Source organism: Coenobita brevimanus, chromosome 101, assembly GCF_032717465.1.
Source record: "Coenobita brevimanus isolate Jiangsu-jjx chromosome 101, ASM3271746v2, whole genome shotgun sequence".
Lineage (NCBI taxonomy): Eukaryota > Metazoa > Arthropoda > Malacostraca > Decapoda > Coenobitidae > Coenobita > Coenobita brevimanus.
This window is the reverse complement of record NC_137054.1, coordinates 55,603,172-55,625,118: the sequence shown is the minus strand read 5'-3', so window position 1 is coordinate 55,625,118 and position 21,947 is coordinate 55,603,172. Positions and strand designations below refer to the sequence as shown.

Sequence of the window (21,947 nt, the reverse complement as noted above, 5' to 3'; positions counted from 1 at the left end):
ATATCGTACGGCCGGCAGCTTAATCACTTTGTTTTGTGATGCTGGCTCGCCGTTGCACTCGCTACATCCCATTCTTCTTCTTCTTCTTGTTCTTCTTCTTCTTCTTCTTCTTGTTCTTCTTCTTCTTCTTCTTCTTCTTCCTCCTTCTTCCTTCTTCTTCTTCTTCTTCTTCTTCTTCCTTCTTCTTCTTCTTCTTCTTTTTTTTTTAATGGGTTCCTGAACGTTAAAGTAAACGGACGTTATGTGGTAGGACATTAACCCTTTGACTTACCAATGACGACCTGGGTCGTCATGCATTTGTCAACCTCTGACATCAGTATGATGACTTTGCCCATCATCTGATGTAATCTCTAAAGAAATATTTTGGGAGTTGACATTTTTGTTGGATGACGGGCAAAAGTGGGTGGAGCTAAGCCTGCCTCAGCTGGTGCATTCGTGCTCACTTGGTTTGCTTGGCTTAGTGTGGTGTGAGGTTCCTTATAGGTAGGATTTACACCTCTTGACCTCCCACTGAACACTTAGGCTTCTTTTTTTTTTTGCATATATATGCGGCATTATTATTTAAGAAAATACAACAAATAATACATTATTGGAAAGGAAATTTATTCTGCTACATACTGAAGCAAAAACTATTATTACTTCTTGAATATTTTTTTTTTGGGGGAAATATTTTTTTAAAGGACAGTGTAAAACTTAACATGTCAGCTAAATTCTGCTCACTTTTTTTGAATTTTATTTTGCATATATTGTCTTTTTGGACAATGTACAACAAAGCAAAACTCTTCATCTTCAAAATGAGACCAAAGTGGCCTTTCTATGATGAATAGTAACTTTTCTGCGAGTGTTAGAAATAAAGTATCTACGCAACTGGTCTGAAAGCTCTTGATCGAGAGTTACGCTCACTGCCTAAATATACGCTTCTCCCTTCATGGGATAAGGTTAAGTAGCACATGACTGTATATGTACTGTATATACAGCATATAAAATTTTAACAATCATATCGTCAGATAGTTATTGTAACCCTCATACTATAATAAAAAGTACGTAAAGTAGACTGACGAATGTGCTTGGACAACCTGTCAGCTGCCAGCTTTCATTAGCTTCAGGCTCCTCTTCTCTTCTCAGATGAGATTGAATAAGCTGTAGGTATTAAAGGTTACAGGAGTTTGTGTGCGTGGTATGGGTATACCTCAATATACAATACCTTTACATGTGATACTCCGTCCTGATGATGGGGATAGAAATACCACCATACCCCGCCTAACGATGGCCAAACCCCGGTTTAACGATGGGTTTTAATTTTTTTACTGATTTGATGACGACAAAGGACATGGTACGGATCGCGACATGGAATGTAAGGGGTGCGAATGATGAGGTGAAAGAGGGAGATTGTCCAGATGCTTGACGGTGCGAAAGTGGATGTATGTGGACTAACTGAAACTAAATGGAGAGGTGAGAGAATGGGAGTATGGATGGGGTATATGTGCAGGAGTAGGTGAGAATGAGAGGGGGCAAAAGAAGAAGTGTGTATTGTTGTGAGTAAAAGATGGAAGAAGAACATAAGAGGGTATGAATCAGTTGGCTCAAGGATTGTGTGGGTAAGATTGAAAGTTGGAATACTGATGTGGGTGATAGTATGCGTGTATGTGCCAACGCAAGATCGTGAAAGAAGAGTTCTAGACAAATGTGGAAGTGTTTATAGAAAAGTTTGGAAGGAATGAGAGAGTGTTTTTGATTGGTGATATGAATGGTAAAGTTGGGAATGTGAAGGTGAATGGAATAGTTGGTGAGTGGGATGTTTCTGCTGAGATAGATGAGAATGGCAGTGCATTAGTGGAAGTTTGTGTCTGAAGGGAGTTGGTGATAGCCAATACCCTCTTCAGGCACAAAATGAACCACAGGTATACATGGCGAGTGATGAGAAGGGTGGGTGGAGAACTGAATGAAAGTAAGGCAGTGATTGATTATGTGTGTGCGGATGAAAGGATGCGAAGATGTGTAATGGATGCAAGAGATTATAGAGGTCGGGGGAGTGGACTTTCTGACCACTACTTTGTGATGGCCAGAAGTGGGTGGTGAACTGAATGATAGTAAGGCAATGATTGATTATGTGTGTGCGGATGAAAGGATGCGAAGATGTGTAATGGATGCAAGAGCTTATAGAGGTCGGGGGAGTGGACTTTCTGACCACTACTTGGTGATGGCCAGAATCAAGATCCAAGTAAGATGGAGAAATAGAAGAAGGGAAGGACGGGAGGAAGGAGTAGTTGCAAGGTAAGTGGAAAGGTTACAAGAGGATGAGAAAAAGGCAGAATATAAGAGTGAAGTGGAGGAACGATTAGGTAAATATGAATTGGAGCAGTTTGGGAACGTGGAAGATGTATGCAAGATATTCACAGGAGAAATATGTGCAGCATGTGATGTGGTGTGTGGGGTGAAGAGAAGACGGAAGGGGGTGCAAGGAACAGGATGGTGGAATGAAGAGGTGAGACAGGCTGTGGCACAAAAGAAGAAAGCATACAACGAATGGATGAGAAATAGGGGCGTGGAAGAAGTTGACAGGCAGAAGAGAGAGTTATGTAGAGAGGAAGAGAGAGGTGAAAAGATTAGCAAGAGAGAGTAAGAAGAGAGTGGATGAGGAATTTGAGTGTTAAAATGGAGGGACTGTAAGAAAATGTTCTGGAAAGAGGTGAAGAGAGTCGGACAGGGTGGCAGTGAAGTTAGGAGGGGAGTGAAAGATAAAAATGGTAGATTGCTTGTGGAGAAGGAGAAAAAGTGAGCAGATGGAGAGAACACTTTAAGGAATTGCTGAACATAGAGAATGGAAGTAATGCGAGTAAAGGTGGCTGGGGAATGGCTGGGAGAAGGAGGGAGGTGAGAAGACAGAAAGAAATCAGTAGGATAGAAGTTGTGGAAGCAGTGAAGAAAGTTAAATTGGGGAAAGCCCCAGGAATTGATGGAGTGTGTTGTGGAATGCTGAAGCATGGGGGAGAGATAGTAGTAGAATGGATGTGGAAGATGTGCAGATTGGCCTGGGAGGAAGGTAGAGTCCCGGAGGATTGAAAGTCAGGTATGATTATTCCCTTGTACAAAGGAGGAGGGGAATAAGAAGTGTGTGGTAATCATAGGGGCATTTGTCTTCTTAGTGTAATAGGAAAAGTGTATGGTAGGATACTTATTGACAGAGTAAGGGAAAAAACAGAGGAATTAGTTGGAGAAGAACAGGGTGACATTAGGAAGGGAAGAGGCTGTGTAGATCAGATATTCATTCTTAGATCTTTAGCAGAAAAGTTTCTGGAGAAGGGAAAGAAGTTGTATGCAGCCTTCATGGATTTGGAGAAAGCATATGACAGGGTGGATAGGCAAGGATTGTGGAAAGTATTAAGAATATATGGAGTAGATGGGAAGTTGTTGAATGTTGTGATGACTATGTATGATGGTGCTAAGGCTGCAGTTTGTGTGGATGGTGAACTGGGTGAATTTTTCTCTTTGAAGGTAGGGTTGAAACAGGGATGTGTCATGTCTTTATGGTTGCTCAATCTGTACATGGATGAGATAATACAAGAGATACAGGGTAGGGCAGTGGATATTGGAGTGGCCCTAGTGAGAGAGGGTAGTGTTAGGAAATTCCCTGTACTGTTGTTTGCAGATGATACTGTGTTGTTAAAGTAAAGATGAAGGGGAGCTGCAAGGCTTGGTGGATGAGTTTGGGAGAGTGTGTAAGAAATGGAATCTAAAGGTGAATGTAGGGAAGAGTAAAGTGATGGTCTTTGAGAGAGGTGAAGTCATTGAATGTACAGTGAGGTTGGATGGTGAGGAAATGGAAAATGTGAGTACGTTTAAGTACTTGGGGAGTGTGATGAGTAAGGATGGAAGTTTGGAGGGTGAAGTGCTTGGAAGGGTACAACAAGGAAGAAAGGTTGCTTGTTCCTTGAAAGCAGTGTTAAGAAACAGGGAAGTGAGCATGGAAGTGAAAAAGTTACTACATGACAGTATTGTGTTATCAACATATGTAAGTGAAGCTTGGACGTTGTTTGAAGGACACAAGTCAAGAGTGAAAGCAGTGGAAATGAGTTATTTAAGAGGAGCCTGTGGAGTCACATGGAAAGAGAGTCTGACAAATGAGGATATAAAAGAGCGTTGTGGTGTGAATGTGGATGTGATAGGAAGCGTTAGGAGGAACATGCTGAGGTCGTTTGACCATGTGGAGAGGATGGAGAGAGAGACTGATGAGGAGAGTGTATGTGAGTGAGGTGGAGGGGGGCAGAGGGAGGGGGAGGCCGAGGATGAGATGGAGGGATGGAATGGAGAGGTATATGAGAGAGGGGGTAGGGTGATTTGGGAGCAGGGCGGTGAAATGGTGGGGGACAGGGTGACGTGGAGGCGATTTGTTTGTGCCACCCCATACGGGATTGAGGCGTCTGGCAACAGATAGATAGATAGATGATAATTTAGACAGATTGGGTTTCTAAGTTGATCTATAAACTGCTTTTTGGACTTTGATTAATGTGTTTTAGCCATAGGTGGGGTGAACATTGTCATTTTGGGGTACAGATTATTAAGCATGATTTTTTCCAGACATATTTGATGTTTTTCATATTTTATTTGTTGGTTTTAGTGAGTTATTTACAGGTGTTAGGCTTAGGGTAGCTTCTTGTACAGCAGTTAGGCCATTTAAACTTGTTTGGGGGCTCATTTGGGTGGGTTTTGGACTTGGTTGGGGGGGAAACTCAAGGCTGAAAAACGCATCCCATTACTTTGCATGTTAAATCTACCCTGGTGTACGATACCCCACTTAACGATAGGTTTTTACCTAACCAATTGCATTGTTAAACTGGGGTATACCTGTATTAGGTTGGAACCTCCTGACATTTAACTTAAGTGTTATGACTTTGCAGGGTGAGAACTCATACATTCGTGTGAAAGAAGATTATGGTGGATCAAGCCCAGCTTCAGGTGGCGGTGGTGGGCGAGGTCGATCAAGGTCCCGGTCACGCTCTCCCCGAGGCTACCGTGGCTCCCCAACGTATTCCCCTGTTCGACGATCATACTCCCGCTCAATCTCCAGGTCGAGGTCAAGGTCTCGGGACCGCTACTAAGCGATGCCTTCAGAACCATACCAGGAATCCATTGGTTCCCTGGTGGCAACTGATTTATGTGCGTGACTGTGCCACATCATGCAGTGAAGGTCGCCTGCAGTGATAAAGGCTGCCCTCATCCTACCAGCTGCCCCATCCCAACCTGACCAGACCTGACTCTCTCCAGGACCCCTTCTGCCTTGGCATAGACTGGAGGATGTCAGGTCTGCACTAGTTGTCATCAATAACTCTTGCTTGCCCTTTGAATTTTTTTCTGGCTGTCCTCTTTAATCATAGTTTGTGTTTTGAACATTTTGTGTGGCACATTGCATATACTTAGGGGCAAGGTTGTTTTTTAAAGGTTGACGTCAGTTCCTTATACGGACAGCCAGCATTAAAGAATAAGATTTACTTACTGACTGGATTTTCCAGTTTTGTAACAAAATGAGGAAAATTTTTATTTTATTTTTTATTATTTTTTTATTTTTTAATGACTACAAAAGATGTCATAGGTGTATATTGTCTGATTGTGTCAACTGCTCAGTATTAAGGGAGATGCATTGTTTATAATGGGCAGGGGTTGCTTTTGATGTGTCAAGTCATGTGGCATTAATCTAGAGGTAAATTTATTTAGTTCTTTAGGTTACTGCCCCATTTTTTCCCTTCAGCTTTTGTTCTCACATTCCACTCACATCTCATGTCAGGAACAAACATTTTACCGGATACATTCACTGTACTGAACTAAATGTTTTATTAGCGCGTACAGTTTCATATGAAAAATAAACAGGCTGTTGCTTGAGGATTTTTGTATTGAATGAAGCTTTGACCCATAGACTAGTAAGACCTCATCACTGCGCAAGACTAATTGTTTGTTTTTCTCTCTACACAGTCCCGTAGCTAGTAGGCTGCTGCAATATGGCCATCCTACCTGCCAAATTATCGTAGATATTTGGAGATGCTTAGGATTTGAGAAGTGGAGAGGAGGATACTCACTGAGGCATGGACCAAAAGAGACAAATCAGGATGAGGAGGAGCAGCAAGCTAGCAAGGGGAGAGGATTACTTGGATCACATTGGATGAGATGCACTCTATGGATCTCACTTGGCCAATACTGTGGAGACAAAGTGGATATCAGTAAGGATCTCTCACGTGGCCGTTACTGTGGAGACAAAAAAGGATAATGCATGGGAGAGTTTCTTCTGCGCTCACTGAGGATCTCGCACTCACTCACAGGAGGATCACTTATGGATAAATGGAATTTAAATCATTCAAAGGATGCCACACGTAGCAAAAGGACTGGAATTGTGAGTTGATTAATTTCCCCCCCCTTTCCATAGTTTTTATTTATATTTTTTTACCACGATTGAAATTTTAATTAACGGTCAACTGTCTCAATAGTTGAATTTTTGTTCCGTTGGGTTTATTAGAAGGAAATTCTTGATATAATGGATTTCATGTTTGATAAAAATTATAACTTCCTGATTTTTCCAGTAAGGGACAGTTATACGGTCTGGGATGTTGGCAAAGGAGTATCGGACGTTTACAACTTATTAACCATGTTTCCTTTACAGCATGAATATCCACAGAACTGCTGTTATTGCAAGTAATTCTTTAATAAACATGTTACATAATATCATTATTGTTTCTTACCCTTGTAGTGATCAAGGTTGTGGAGTGAGAGTCATGGAGTCTACTGTTTTTGGTTGGAGTCGGAGTTGGTAAAATTCCCGCGACTCCAACTCCAAACTTTTTTGTTCTGAAATGGTATCAGTCCTATCTTTTCAATACATTAATCAGCTTATTTTACATTCATTTATTCATTCAGTCATTCATTCATCATATGTTTTGTTTACAGCCATGTATAATTGTTTCTTATGCAAGCACTATAAGTAGAGAATTTAAAAGATTTAAGAATTGCATCTATCAAAATTCGTGAATGCTATTCATTTACCTGCATCATGTCCATGTACAGTATATGCAGTACTTAAGTCGGAGTTGGAGTCAGAGCCGAATTTGTAAAATTTCTGGAGTTGGAGTTGGGAAATATTATCACTGACTCCACAACTTTGGTAGTGATGATTTAAACTACGTGGCTTTTTTTTGGTTATTTATATAAGATAAACACTGCTTAACAGTGAAGTCTGTAGCCTATATACAGGCAATAAATCTAATTACATTAATCAGATCAAGTCAATATAAATAATTGGTCATAATAATGTACTGGTTTTGGAAATCAAACTAGAGGACACAGTATCTCCACAAACTGTATGTTTTACCCAGCTTGATCAGTTTTGAAGGAAGACAGGGTTGAGAACCAGGATACAATAAGAAAAGGAATGTTTAATAGATGTGGACAAAGAATACTGATCAAAGAATACAAGAGTGAACTTAGGCTGATCTTTCATTGCTGTTTGGCAGGAATAAACTGCGGATGCAAATAAAATTTATACATCACCTTATATGAATTTAAGTAGGTGGGGGCGCTCACCATCCACTCACTCGATGTAGTGCTGCTCTCAGGTGTCTACCCTTTCGTCTCCTCCATCCTTCTTTCCTTCCATCCTCTTCTGTCTTTCCTTCATTCTTTCCTGGTCCTGCCTATGGGTGACTACACTCCCTCTTCTGTCTTTCCTTCATTCTTTCCTCTTCCTTCTGCCTGTGGGTGACTCTACACTGAGTGACAAGCCAAATGGTTTCCTGTACACCAGGAAACCATTTACTATGCTGGGTGGTAACCATATAACCAAATACTGGGACCTGGTGGTTTAGTGGGCAATTATCACACTCCAGTCGGATTGAGCATGTGAATGTTTATATCCAACGGGTGGTTGGGGTTGATTGATCATGTATTGCCACTCAGGGATGAGTGAGGTTGGTCACTCTCATCTTAAATGTTGGGACCAACTGCCTAGTCCTGGGCTCCTATGCTCCTCATGGGGCAATGTAGGATTGGATGATGGATGGAAGTACAGGTACGTCTCCCTCCATTTCTCAGAACATTTTGATGGATATAACCATCACAGAACTGCCTTTGGGTTTCTTTGTCCAGAAATGATCATACCAGCCCAAAACCTTGATGTTAGGTCATTATCATCATCAAACCACCTCCTCCATCATCTTTATGTATCACACAGTTATCGTCATCATCATCCAGACCTCATACCGCACCATACTGTAGGATTGGTTGAGGTAGAGTCCAGAGAGCCAGAATAAAAAATAATGTGGCAAATCAGGTGAAGAAAGAAAGCAGGGATGATCTAGTGGGCAGTGTGCAAAAAATAAAGGAAAGGTAGTGGTGGACATGAGAATATTAAGATGCCAGGAGAGTGCATTACAGCTGGGTGCTGAATGAGGAATTTGACTGTAACAGGGAAGGTTTGGAGTCAGCAGATCCATTATTTGGCCCTTGGCCTTTCATGCTGATTCAGTGAGCAGGACAATAAGCAGGATGCAACTGGGGAAGGCGTTGGGTGTGTCTGGGATGACTGTTGAATGTCGAAGGCCTGAGGAGATATAGGAGTGCGTTTAGTTATTGATTTGCTAAAAATGATTGTATGATGGAAGTTGGTTTGAGGCAGGTGAGAGGGGAGAGATGACAGTATTTGTCTATAATATTGTATGGTGGGTGCTGTATTGATGTTCCTTGGTTGTGGATGTGCTGCCATGTAGTGTAGTGGATGGTGTGGGTTTGTGGAGGCTGCAGCAAGAATTTGTGTGCCTCTCATGTCTAGATGATCCCTGACTTTGAGGGACTTTGGTTTCTTGGTGTAAGTGTAGTCGCTGCGCCTGTGATTATTTTCAGGGCCTTGTTCTGTATGGTCTGTAGGGTGTTGTAGTGTGTTTCAGTGGGGCTGGTAGCCCAAACAGGGCTTGCATAATTCATCATTGAACGTATATATTATTTGTACACTGTGGTGGTGGTTTCTTTTTTGTGTCGGAATGTTGTATGGGCAAGTGACTTCAGGACGTTGAATCTTGGTATTAATTTATTTTTAATGTTTGTGTTGTTTAAATGACATCGAAGTATTGTATGTTAAACTGGTGACTGGATGAAGAGTGTGATTGTAAATGTGTATAAGGGGAGGGGTGATGTCCTGGATGAAATTATAGAGGCATAAAGCTTTTGGACCAGATAATGAAGGTAACGGAGAGATTCAGCCACAGAACATATGATGAGAGAAAGAGCGAATGTCGAGAAGATGCAGTTTGGGTTTATGCCAGGCAAAGGGATCACTTATGCCATATTCAATGCCCGACAGCTTCAGGAAAAAAATATACAGGAATGAAAAAGGAACTGTACTAATGTTTTTATTGATTTGGAGGCGAAAGAGAGAGAGAGATTGTCCAGATGCTTGAGGGTGCGAAAGGTGATGTATGCGAAATAACTGAAACTAAATGGAGAGGTGAGAGAGTGAGAGAATGGGAGTATGGATGGGGTATATGTGCAGGAGTAGGTGAGAATGAGAGGGCAAAAGAAGGAGTATGTATAGTTGTGAGTAAAAGATGGAAGAAGAGCATAAGAGTATGGATCAGTTGGGTCAAGGATTGTGTGGGTAAGATTGAAAGTTGGAATACAAATGTGGCCGATTGTGTGTGTGTGTATGCGCCAATGCAAGATCGTGCAAGCAGAGTGAGAGAAGAGTTCTGGACAGATGTGGAAGTATGCATGGGAAAGTTTAGAAGGAATAAGAGAGTATTTTTGATCGGTGATATGAATGGTAAAGTAGGCAATGTGAAGGTGGATGGAATAGTTGGTGAGTGGGGTGTGCCTGCTGAGATAGATGAGAATGGGAGTGCGTTAGTGGACAATTGTGCTGGGAAGGGGTTGGTGATAGTCAATACCCTGTTCAGGTACAAAATGATCCACAGGTATACATGGCGAGTGATGAGAAGGGTGGGTGGTGAACTGAATGAAAGGAAGGCAATGATTGATTATGTGCGTGGATGAAAGGATGTGAAAATGTGTAATGGATGCAAGAGCTTATAGAGGTTGAGGGAGTGGACTTTCTGACCATTACTTGGTGATGGCCAGAATCAAGGTCCAATTAGGATGGAGAAATAGAAGAAGGGAAGGACGGGAAGAAGGAGTATTTGTAAGGAGAGAGGAAAGGTTACAAGAGGATGAGAAAAAGGCAGAGCATAAGAGAGAAGTGGAGGAACGATTGGGCAAATATGAATAAGAGCAGATGGGGGACGTGGAAGGTGTGTGCAGGATATTTACAGAAGAAATATGTGCAGCATGTGATGTGGTGTGTCGGATGAATAGAAGACGGAGAGATGTGCAAGGAACAGCGTGGTGGAATGAAGAGGTGAGACAGGCTGTGGCACAAAAGAAGAAAGCATAACAATGAATGGATGAGAAATAGGGGCGTGGAAGACGTTGTGAGGCGGAAGAGAGAGTTACATGTAGAAAGGAAGAGAGAGGTGAAAAGATTAGGAAGAGAGAGTAAGAAGAGAGCGGATGAGGAATTTGGAAGGAATTTGAGTGTAAAGTGGAGGACATGTAAGAAAATGTTCTGGAAAGAGGTGAAAAGAGTAAGACAGGGTTGAAGTGAAGTTAGCAGGGAAGTGAAAGATAAAAATGGTAGATTACTATTGGAGAAGGGTGAAAAAGTGAGCAGATGGAGAGAACACTTTAAGGATTTGTTGAACATAGAGGATGGAAGTAATGAGAGTAAGTGACTGGGGAATGGCGGGGAGAAGGAGGGAGGTGAGAAGACAGGAAGAAATCAGTAGGATAGAAGTTGTGGAAGCAATGAAGAAAGTTAAATTGGGGATAGCCCCAGGAATTGATGGAGTGTTTGGTGAAATGCTGAAGTATGGGGGAGAGATAGTAGTAGAATGGATGTGGAAGATGTGCAGATTGGCCTGGGAGGAAGGTAGAGTCCCGGAGGATTGGAAGTCTGGTATAATTATTCCCTTGTACAAAGGAAAAGGGGAAAAAGAAGTGTGTGGTAATCATAGGGGCATCTGTATTCTTAGAATAATAGGTAAAGTGTATGGTAGGATACTTATTGACAGAGTTAGAGAAATAACAGAGGAATTAGTTGGAGAAGAACAGGGAGGCTTTAGGAAGGGAAGAGGTTGTGTAGATCAAATATTCATTCTTAGATCTTTAGTGGAAAAGTTTCTAGAGAAGGGAAAGAAGTTGTATGCGGCTTTCATGGATTTGGAGAATGCATATGACAGGGTGGATACACAAGGATTGTGGAAAGTGTTAAGAATATATGGAGTAGATGGGAAGTTGTTGAATGCTGTGAAGAGCATGTATGATGGTGCTAAGGCTGCAGTGCGTGTGGATGGTGAACTGAGTGAATTTTTCTCTTTGAAGGTTGGGTTGAAACAGGGATGTGTCATGTCTCCATGGTTGTTCAATCTGTACATGGATGGGGTAATAAAAGAGGTACAAGGTAGGGTAGTGGATGATGAAGTGGCCCTTGTGAGAGAGGGTAGTGTTTGGAAACTCCCTGTACTTTGCAGATGATACTGTGTTGTTGAGTGAAGACGAAGGAGAGCTGCAAGGCTTGGTGGATGAGTTTGGGAGAGTGTGTAAGAAACGGAATCTAAAGGTGAATGTAAGGAAGAGTAAAGTGATGGTCTTTGAGAGAGGTGAAGTCAGTGAATGTACAGCGAGGTTGGATGGTGAGGAATTGGAAAATGTGAGTACGTTTAAGTACTTGGGTAGTGTGATGAGTAAGGATGGAGGTTTGGAGGGTGAAGTGATTGAAAGGGTACAGCAGGGAAGAAAGGTTGCTGGTTCCTTGAAAGCAGTGATAAGAAGCAGGGAAGTGAGCATGGAAATGAAAAAGTTACTACATGACAATATTGTGATACCAACTCTAACGTATGGAAGTGAAGCTTGGACATCGCTGGAAGGACACAAGTCAAGAGTGAGAGCAGTGGAAATGAATTATTTAAGAGGAGCCTGTGGAGTCACATGGGAGAGACAGGCTGACAAATGAGGATATAAAGGAGCGTTGTGGTGTGGATGTGAATGTGATAGGAAGCGTTAGGAGAAATACACTGAGGTGGTTTGGCCATGTGGAGAGGATGGAGGGTGAAAGACTGACGAAGAGAGTGTATGTGAGTGAGGTCGAGGGGGGAAGAGGGAGGGGGAGGCCGAAGATGAGATGGAGGGATGGAGTTGAGAGGTATATGAGAGAGGGGGGTGTGAGTTGGAAGCGGGGCAGTGAAATTGCGGGGGACAGGGCGACGTGGAGGCGATTTGTTTGTGGCCACCCCGAACGGGATTGAGGCGTCCGGCAATAGATAGATAGATAGATAGATAGATAGAAAACCCCCTACCCCCTGGAGGTAGGGGTTTTTCAAGAATACTCCCCCAGTATCCCTGCTTGTCGTATGAGGCGACTAAAAGGTTGGTGGAGGGTTAGTGCCCCTCTCCGGAAAACAGCTAACTAAAAAAATGAACAAGAAGCCTCGGACAAGGACTGACCAAAAGATGACGACCAAGGACCAGACAAAGTCCATAGTTCGGATGGCGACGTGGAATGTAAGGGATGCGAATGATGAGGTGAAAGAGAGATTGTCCAGGTGCTTCAGGGTGCGAAAGTGGATGTATGTGGAGTAACTGAAACTAAATGGTGAGGTAAGAGTATAAGAGAATGGGAGTATGGATGGGTATATGTGCAGGAGTAGGTGAAAATGAGAGGGCAAACGAAGGAGTGTGTATTGTTGTAAGTAAAAGATGGAGGAAGAACATAAGAGAGTATGGATTAGTTGCCTCAAGGATTGTGTGAGTAAGACTGAAAGGGGCGATTGTGTGAGTGTACGCGCCAAAGCAAGATCGTGCAAGCAGAGTGAGAGAAGAGTTCTGGACAAATGTGGAAGTGTGCATTGAAAAGTTTGGAAGGAATAAGAGTGTTTATGATTGGTGATGTGAACTGGAAAGTAGGGAATGTGAAGGTGGATGGAATAGTTGGTGAGTGGGGTGTGCCTGCTGACATACATGAGAATGGCAGTGCGTTAGTGGACATTTGTGCCGGGAGGGGGTTGGTGATAGCCAATACCCTCTTCAGGCACAAAATGATCCACAGGTATATATGGCGAGTGATGAGAAGGGTGGGTGGTGAACTGAATGAAAGAAAGGCAATGATTGTGTGTGTGTGGATACAAGGATGCGAAGATGTGTAATGGATGCAAGAGCTTATAGAGGTTGGGGGAGTGCTTTCTGACCACTACTTGGTGGTGGCCAGAATCAAGATCCAAGTAAGATGGAGATATAGAAGAAGGGAAGGACAGGAGGAAGGAGTAGTTGCAAGAAGAGTGGAACGGTTACAAGGGGATGAGAAGAAGGCAGAATATAAGAGAGAAGTGGAGGAACGATTGGGTAAATATGGAAGGTGTGTGCAAGATATTCACAGGAGAAATATGTGCAGCATGTGATGTGGTGTGTGGGGTGAAGAGAAGACGGAATGGGGTGCAAGGAACAACATGGTGGAATGAAGAGGTGAGACAGGCTGTGGCACAAAAGAAGAAAGCATACAATGAATGGATGAGAAATAGGGGCGTGGAAGACGTTGAGAGGCGGAAGAGAGAGACATATGAATAAAAGAAAGAGATGAAAAGATTAGTAAGAATGAGTAAGAAGAGAGTGGATGAGGAATTTGGAAGGAATTTGAGTGTAAAGTGGAGGGACTGTAAGAAAATGTTCTGAAATGAGGTGAAGAGAGTAAGACAGGGTGGCAGTAAAGTTAGTAGGGGAATGAAAGATAAAAATGGTACATTACTAGTGGAGAAGGGAGAAAAGGTGAGCAGATGGAGAGAACACTTTAAGGAATTCTTGAACATAGAGAATAGAAGTAATGCGAGTATAAGTGGCTGGGGAATGGCTGGGAGAAGGAGGGAGATGAGAAGACAGGAATAAATCAGTGGGATGGAAGTTGTGGAAACAATGAGGAAAATTGGGGAAAGCCCCAGGAATTGATGGAGTGTTTGGTGAAATGTTGAAGCATGGGGGGGAGATAGTAGTAGAATGGATGTGGATGATGTGCAGATTGGCCTGGGAGGAAGGTAGAGTCCTGGAGGATTGAAAGTCAGATATAATTATTCCATTGAACAAAGGAGGAGGGGAAAAAGAAGTGTGTGGTAATCATAGGGGCATTTGTCTTCTTAGTATAATAGGAAAAGTGTATGGTAGGATACTTATTGACGGAGTTAGAGAAATAACAGAGGAATTAGTTGGAGAAGAACAGGGAGGCTTTAGGAAGGGAAGAGGTTGTATATATCAGTTATTCATTCTTAGATCTTTAGCAGAAAAGTTTCTAGAGAAGGGATTTGGAGAAAGCACATGACAGGGTGAATAGACAAGGATTATGGAAATTATTAAGAATATATGAAGTAGATGGGAAGTTGTTGAATGCTTTGAAGAGTATGTATCATGGTGCTAAGGCTGCAGTGCAGTGCATGTGGATGGTGAATTGCGTGAATTTTTCTCTTTGAAGGTTGGATTGAAACAGGGATGTGTCTTGTCTCCATGCTTGTTCAATCTGTACATGGATGGGGTGATGAAAGAGATACAAGGTAGGGCAGTGGATGCTGGAGTGGCCCTGGTGAGAGAGGGTAGTGTTTGGAAATTCCCTGTACTGTTGTTTGAAGATGATACTGATGTTGTTAAGTAAAGACGAAGGGGAACTGCAAGGCTTGGTGGATGCGTTTCGGAGAGTGTGTAAGAAACGGAATCTAAAGGTGAATGTAGGGAAGAGTAAAGGGATGGTCTTTGAGAGAGGTGAAGTCAGTGAATGTACAGCGAGGTTGGATTGTGAGGATATGGAAAATGTGAGTATGTTTAAGTACTTGGGGAGTGTGATAAGGATGGAAGTTTGAAGGGTGAAATGCTTGAAAGGGTACAACAAGGAAGAAAGGTTGCTGGTTCCTTGAAAGCAGTGATAAGCAGGGAAGTGGGCATGGAAGTGAAAACAGTTACTACATGACAGTATTGTGATACCAACTCTAACGTATGGAAGGGAAGCTTGGACATTGTTGGAAGGACACAAGTCAAGAGTGAGAGCAGTGGAAGTGAGTTATTTAAGAGGAGCCTGTGGAGTCACATGGAGAGACAGGCTGACAAACGAGGATATGAAAGAGAGTTGTGGTGTGGATGTGGATGTGATAGGAAACGTTAGGAGGAAGATACTGAGGTGTTTTGGCCATGTGGAGAGGATGGAGGGTGAAAGACTGACGAGGAAAGTGTATGTGAGTGAGGTGGAGGGGGGGAGAGGGAGGGGGAGGCCGAGGATGAGATGGAGGGATGGAGTGGAGAGGTATATGAGAGACGGGGGGTGTGAGTTGGGAGTAGGGCAGTGAAATGGCGGGGGAAGGCGACGTGGAGTCGATTTGTTTGTGGCCACCCCGTGCGGGATTAAGGCGTCTGGCAATAGATAGATAGAGAAAACCTTTGACAGAGTCCTTAGGGAGGTGGTAAAGTGGGCAATGAGAAAACCTGGGATCGAGGAGTGGTTGGTTAGAGTGGTTATGGCTTTGTTGTGTGGGTGCTCGCACTCAGGTGATAGTGAATAATTAATTTGAGTGATGAGTTTTCCATGAATGCTGGCGTGCATCAGGGTAAGTCTTCAGCCTCTTATTGTTTGTCAAGGTGACTTCAGAGTCTGACTTCATGGGTGAGGTTGTATGCCAATAACTTTGTGTTGATTTCAGAGACTGAAAGGGAGGCAGAAGAAATATTTAGGAAATGAACTGATGGAATGGGCACAAGAATTAGAGTGTAAATGCAGATAAAATAAGTGATGATACTTAGGGTTGGTGGGGGTACTGTCAAAGCAAAGGGATTGTGGCCATGTTCAGTTTGCCACAAGTATGTGGAGAGTAACTCCATTTTGGGCAGTGTTTGAAACAAGTGGCAGCATAAGAGATGTGGTATTTATTAGAAAGGCTGCGAAATAATGCTGATTTTTTGTTTTTTCAGTGTGTCAAGGAGAACATGTAAAGACTGACACATGAAAGGACAGATCTTGCGGAGTCTTTTGGGTGTGTTGAGTGTAGCTTGGGTATGGCGTGACTAGAGGAAGCAAGGGGAGCTGTTGCCACTCCTAGAATTGAGAGGGCTCTTCCTCCAGCCTAAGGGATATTTGTATGCGGCATGTGTTAGGAGTATAGTGCTGTATGGTAGTGAAACGTGGGCAGTGAAATAACGACATCCAGCAGCAGCACGACACCCCTAGGAGGCGACAACGGATGGTTAATCGGAGCGATCAGGACGTCCGTGCTATATGGGCGCAAGTCACTAATAGCCGTGTGCCCCAACTCCCCGGAACCGGCCCGACCCGAACACCTCAGCCTGGGACCATTACCCTCTCGCCAACATGGCATGTGTCAGGATAGGGTGGAGCTGAGCCTTATGTTCCATACAGCGCCCCAGAGATGGCCTCCAGCCACTCATACCGGGAGACGGCCTCCAGCTGCTCCACCCTAGAGACGGCCTCCAGCCACTCCAACTGGACCACCCACTCCACCTGGAACACCCACTCCACCTGCAGAGCCTGTGATGGCCTCCAGCCGCAGAGGGAGAAAGAAGGGTACGTCCCCTTTCCACCTGCAGTAGTCACAGAGGGCACAATACCGGCAACGGCTTCCAGCCACGCCCGCAGACGGGGAACGGCCTCCAGCCACTCCACGCCCGCACGTTGCCTTTTATACATGACTCAGATGACGGCCTCCAGCCACTCCCATAGGCAGGCGACAGTCTCCAGCCACGCCCTATCTGCAGTCCCGTCAGGAAGTTGGTCCCCGATGATGGCCTCCTGCCACGCCGACAGGGTAGGGATGGCCTCCAGCCGCCCTCCTCCTGTTGCCCAAGGGATCTCGGCGACGACCTCCAGCCGTGCCAGGGAGGGAAGCTACCAAAGCCTCTTGCGCCCTGTGACTTCACAATGCCCTTCCCCCTTCAGCTGCAGCGGAGTGGCGTGTGGCAGTCCCCAGATGAAGAGTTCCCCACTAGTGGACTGGTGGCGAGGCCCTGTGTTATCCCCATGGCTATTCTCTCTGCAGCCAGTGCCTGAGGAAGACCTGCCCCTGATGGACCCCTCCCCAGGACGATGCCGGAGCCCTGCCCTGATGGCGGAGCACCAGGAAGGGGACCACAGCCTCTGGGATCCCAACGGCGTCCCCAGCTCCCGGCCCAAACGACGCCGCTCTCTCACCAGGCACATACGGGAACGCCTTGAAAGGCTGTTTGGCCTGTGCCCTGTGGGCCAGACCCCTGTTCACCGCCTCCAGCACGAGGGGCCCCTCACCATGCCCAGCCGCAGTCCGCGGGATACGACAGCCACCCTTGCCCAAGAATAAGCACATCATTGTGTGTGAGTGACTTATAGTGAAGTACAGTGTCAAGTGGAAAACATGAAAACTTCCATCCAGTGTAATAATGGCAAGACGTACCTAACCTCCTCCTCCTTGTGATTGTGCCAACCTGTCGTGAACTTTAGTTCTCCCCCTCCCCCCTCACAGTGATCAGATCCACACTTGGTAAGACTCCTAGAACGCGTGCATAACAGGGAATCAATGAACTTCCATGGAACCAGGGGCCACTAAAGTGAGAAACTGTGTACAGTGGAGTATCCAGATCTAAACTCCCACCCCTAACCATACGGCACTGGACTAGAGACAGTGAACTGTTACTACACGCACTCACCCTGATATAATAATACCCATTGTGTCTATCCCGTATCCTGCGAGATATGCTCAAACAGATCAGCGGCCCAAGGACTGATGTAACATAAATATTGTGAGATTGTCTGCCTGTTCCTGTAATTAAGAATTTGTGAATTTACGTGTAGGTTGTTGCCCAGAGTTTTTATGCCCTGTCCCTCTTATGTTTGTGTTCTAACCCCGCTCAAGAAAAGGGCCCAACTATAAGCCAGGCGTTTCTAGGAGGGGAAGCCGCCCAAAAAACACCTAGCATAACAGGCAGTAAAGGAATAGGATATTTGTATGCTCAAATATACAGAAATGACAATGATGTACACTTCTTGAATGCGAGGCCTGTGGGTGCTTGGATTGAGGCTGAAGGTTGAGAGGAAGGATGGGAAATGAATTGGCATTATGATGAGAGGGGGAAGATTGAGATGTTGAGAGGACGATGGTTGATAATTGGGTGTGGAAGGTGATACCATGAGGGGTGGGGTTGTAACAGGCAGACCAAAAAAAGATCAGGGACAAGGTCATCGAGCGCTACCTCAAGGGGTTAAGGGACTGAACAGGGATGTTGCCAGAGATCGAGCAGCATGGAAAGCCACCATCAGGTGAACAAGGTTGATGAATGGAAGCATGTTGGAGCCTTTTGAAATGATACAGACGATACGAACGAGAAAATGACAAGTCTGCCTGGTTGAATTGGCCACACTCCCACTCATTCACCATTCAAGGATCTGAAATCCAAACTCCTTACGGACATAACCATCAAATCTTAGGAGTCCCAGGTCTTTGATCTACCTCTCACAACTCTACCTACAAAGTTGACACCTCTCACCCTCAACACCAAGTTATCATCTTCCATCCACTCCACATGCCCATACATCTCAGTCTGCCCCTTATCACAGGTTCACAGCATGTACATTCAAGTCCCAAACTTCTCAATTCTTCATTTATAACACCCCCAGGACTGTCTTTCAAAGACATACTCCACATCCATCTAAGTATTCCCATCTCCAAACATTTGAGCCCACAAATATTCTCCTGTACAGCTCGTCCCACTATCACGCATCATTACATTCCTGACACCCTTAGCACAGAGGGGGAACCCTCAGTGTCAGGAGGGACAAAATTTCCCCGAACTTCTTCCAACCACTCTTATTTTTTGAACTGGGCTAGCTCCAGTCCCACATCCAGCATATATCACGTCCCTCAAATAACAAAACTCCACTCACTCGAGCCTCCAAGAAAATCTTTTCACGCCTGTCTGTCTCTGTATGCTTTCCCCTACACTCTGCATAAACAGAATCAGCATTATATTGCAGCCTACCTCCTATACAGTGTGGTTGGACCTCACTATACGATGGGGTTACGTCAAGTGACAACTCATCATACGGCGAATTATCATACCGGGACGAATATAACATGGGTTCAGTAAGGATAGGTTTTTGGTCAAGGGCGGACTATCCAACAAAACTGAAAACTGTATGCCCGGCAGTATAGTTCTGAGTTAGAAAATAACCAGTCTTCAGTACAGGGTATGTGAGGGAGAACAATCAGGAGGGCAAGGATCAGCCACTGACGAATTTCAAGAGATACTGTGTTCTTTTATTAATCGCCATGGGAATTCACACAGAAATATGTCGATGTAGGCTACCATAGCTGTGTAGCCACCATCCTGCATTCCCTTAGGAACGTAGGCAGTCATTTATTGTAGGTATTAGTCTTTGTAAATTATGTGGACAGCATTTTCAAAAATTAAAATGACACACTACTTACCCTTAAAGCAAACTGCAGTGTTATAACTTACCCCGTCATTGATGATACACCAGTATTCTACATAACTGTTAGTATCCTATAAGTATGATAACTAGATTAAATGAGTGAATGAAAAAAGTATAAAAAAAGAACTGCCTTTCGCAAGGAAGTACAGGGAAAATAATGAACATAATTAAGTGGGACACAAAAAGTAATAACGCTGAGGGAGACATTGAGTGGAATGCATGGCTATGGAGGACGGCGTGTGACATCACTGCACTGACGGTGCTATTTTGGTAGTCTGGCAGGTCAAGCAATTCACTACATAATGAAGCTCAGCTGTAATGTGTTGATTAAAGTGATTATTGGGAGAAAGGTGACTCATGAAATGCTAGTGAATGAGGAGAATGCACTGGTGGAACAATTTGAGTACATCTGTGCAGTTACAGTGTAATATGTGCTATGGAAGAAGATTGTAGAATAGCTAATGAAGAGGCCATTACCATGATATGGAATGCAATGAAAGAGAATGCACCCACTTCAACATATGGATATGAGATGCCGGTATGGCATGAATGTGAAAAATGAAGAGTGGGGGCATTGCCCAGGAACATTAAGGATACACCTGAAAAAAGAAAAAAAAAAATCGAAAGATGTTTTTTTTTTTTTTTTTCAGGAAAGCTACACAGAAGCCTCCTAAGTCAATATCAACAAACGTTCTAAAAAGCTCCATGTAAGCTAACCGTGTGGGACGAAAAATTCAAGATGGCCACCATCGGCATGGGGCCACTGCATGGGGCACATATATAGCTCAAGTGACTAAGATTTACATTCGGTCATGCAGTACCACCTGTTATAGGTTTTAAGGGGTGATAAATCCATTTATGCTATTATTCTAAGAATTCAGTGTCACTAATATACACAGAGAAAGTGCGCCAAACGCAAAAAATCGGAAATCTGTATTGATAATTGTGCTATGAATTTATAAACTAGAGTATAATTCATTTGATGTTTTTATTGTTCAGGTTGGATACAGACTGAAGTGTAGAGGCGGAAGTACATACATGGATAGAAGACAGTGTTAATGAAACGAGATGGCAGCACAAGAACAGTGTGATATTTGTGATTTTTGTGATAAGCCAATTACCTCTGACCGAAGTACTGTCACAGAAAGAGGCCCACCTAGCATATTGAACATTAGTGCTGATCTGAGGGATGGACTTGATGAAAAGCTATTATCTAAAGTGTTGACAGTTCTGGCTCACAAATGGTACAACGTACATTACATCATGTCATCATACATAAAAAAAGCGAAAAAGGGAGTCAGAGGAATCGGAGAGACAAGTGCATAAGAAAATCACCTGCCGTTCTCAGGCCACTATCTTTAATATAAAATAAGACTGAATGTACTGTGGGAAATATGTGGACTATTGCTCACCAAACAACAAAATGACCAACTTGAGGCGACTCATGAAGCAGCAACAATTGAACTATTACCATCTGTTGCAGCCAAGGCGATGGAGCGAGCTGATGGTTGGGGACAGTCTGTGTATACACGCATTCAAAATGTTGGTGATTTTGTGGCAGCTGAGGCCAAGTACTACCATGACTGTCAAATCTGTTTTCATGATGGGCGAGGGCTTCAGAGGAAACCAAGGGGGAGGCCTTCAGGGTCAATCGACACCAGAAAACAACATGCGTTTCTGAAACTCTGTGAGCATATAGATAAGAATAATGAACATCAGTTCTCCATCAAAGAACCAGAGTCATTCATTGGTAAGAAAGTAATTTCGTGATGGTGAATGCTACACTACTAAGCGCTTGAAAGATAAATTACAAGAGCCCTACAGAGATAGCATGATAATGACATGTGCCGATGGAAAAGACACCATATGCACATTTCTAGATGAAGGTAAGAGGAGACTGAGGGAGAATTACAAAGCAACAGTTCTGACTTCAGAGAATGTTGTTGACATGGCTGCATCACTTACTGATAACCAAAGGAGGACCATCATGTATGACACATCTAAATAACCCAAATTTTCTGACATGGACAACAGTGAACATAATTATGGTGTCGGAACTTCTGGTACGTTATTTACTATCTCGGTTGATCAAGAGCATGCGCCGTCAGATAGGAATAGCACACAGTACAACAAGTGCAGCACGTCCCGGATATTTCATATCACTAGTTCTATTGGCGGTATCTGTATAAATCAATTCTAGGTTAGGATCTTGTGAACTAGCAGATTTGCTTAATAGGTTATGATCTGCGGACGACCATCGAGAGCTGCTACGCCTGTATGATGCAATGATACCAACTGGGGTGAAGGAGTATGACTGGGAAGGGGCACTTGTTAATTTTGTATTTGACAATACAGACATTAACATTCGCACGTTAACTGGGCATGGAACATGGCATGCTATGGGTGGCATTGCTGGCAT

The 21,947-nt window shown here is 43.8% G+C and overlaps 1 protein-coding gene across 2 annotated transcripts in view; it reads left to right on the top strand.

Moving 5' to 3' along the window:
* SF2 (splicing factor 2) overlaps positions 1–6,662 on the top strand; it is a 114,412-nt gene extending 107,750 nt beyond the window's left edge. Inside the window, exons 4-5 of one of the 2 annotated variants that reach the window (XR_013899993.1) lie at positions 4,899–5,302; positions 5,968–6,662. Coding sequence is in view for 1 of the 2 variants with exons in the window: in XM_080284525.1 (XP_080140651.1) it covers positions 4,899–5,099 (201 nt within the window). In the remaining variant the exon portion in view is untranslated. Of the gene's footprint in view, positions 1–4,898 lie in introns of both variants that reach the window. The other variant, XM_080284525.1, reaches the window with a different exon arrangement.
* Positions 6,663–21,947: the final 15,285 nt, after the last annotated feature.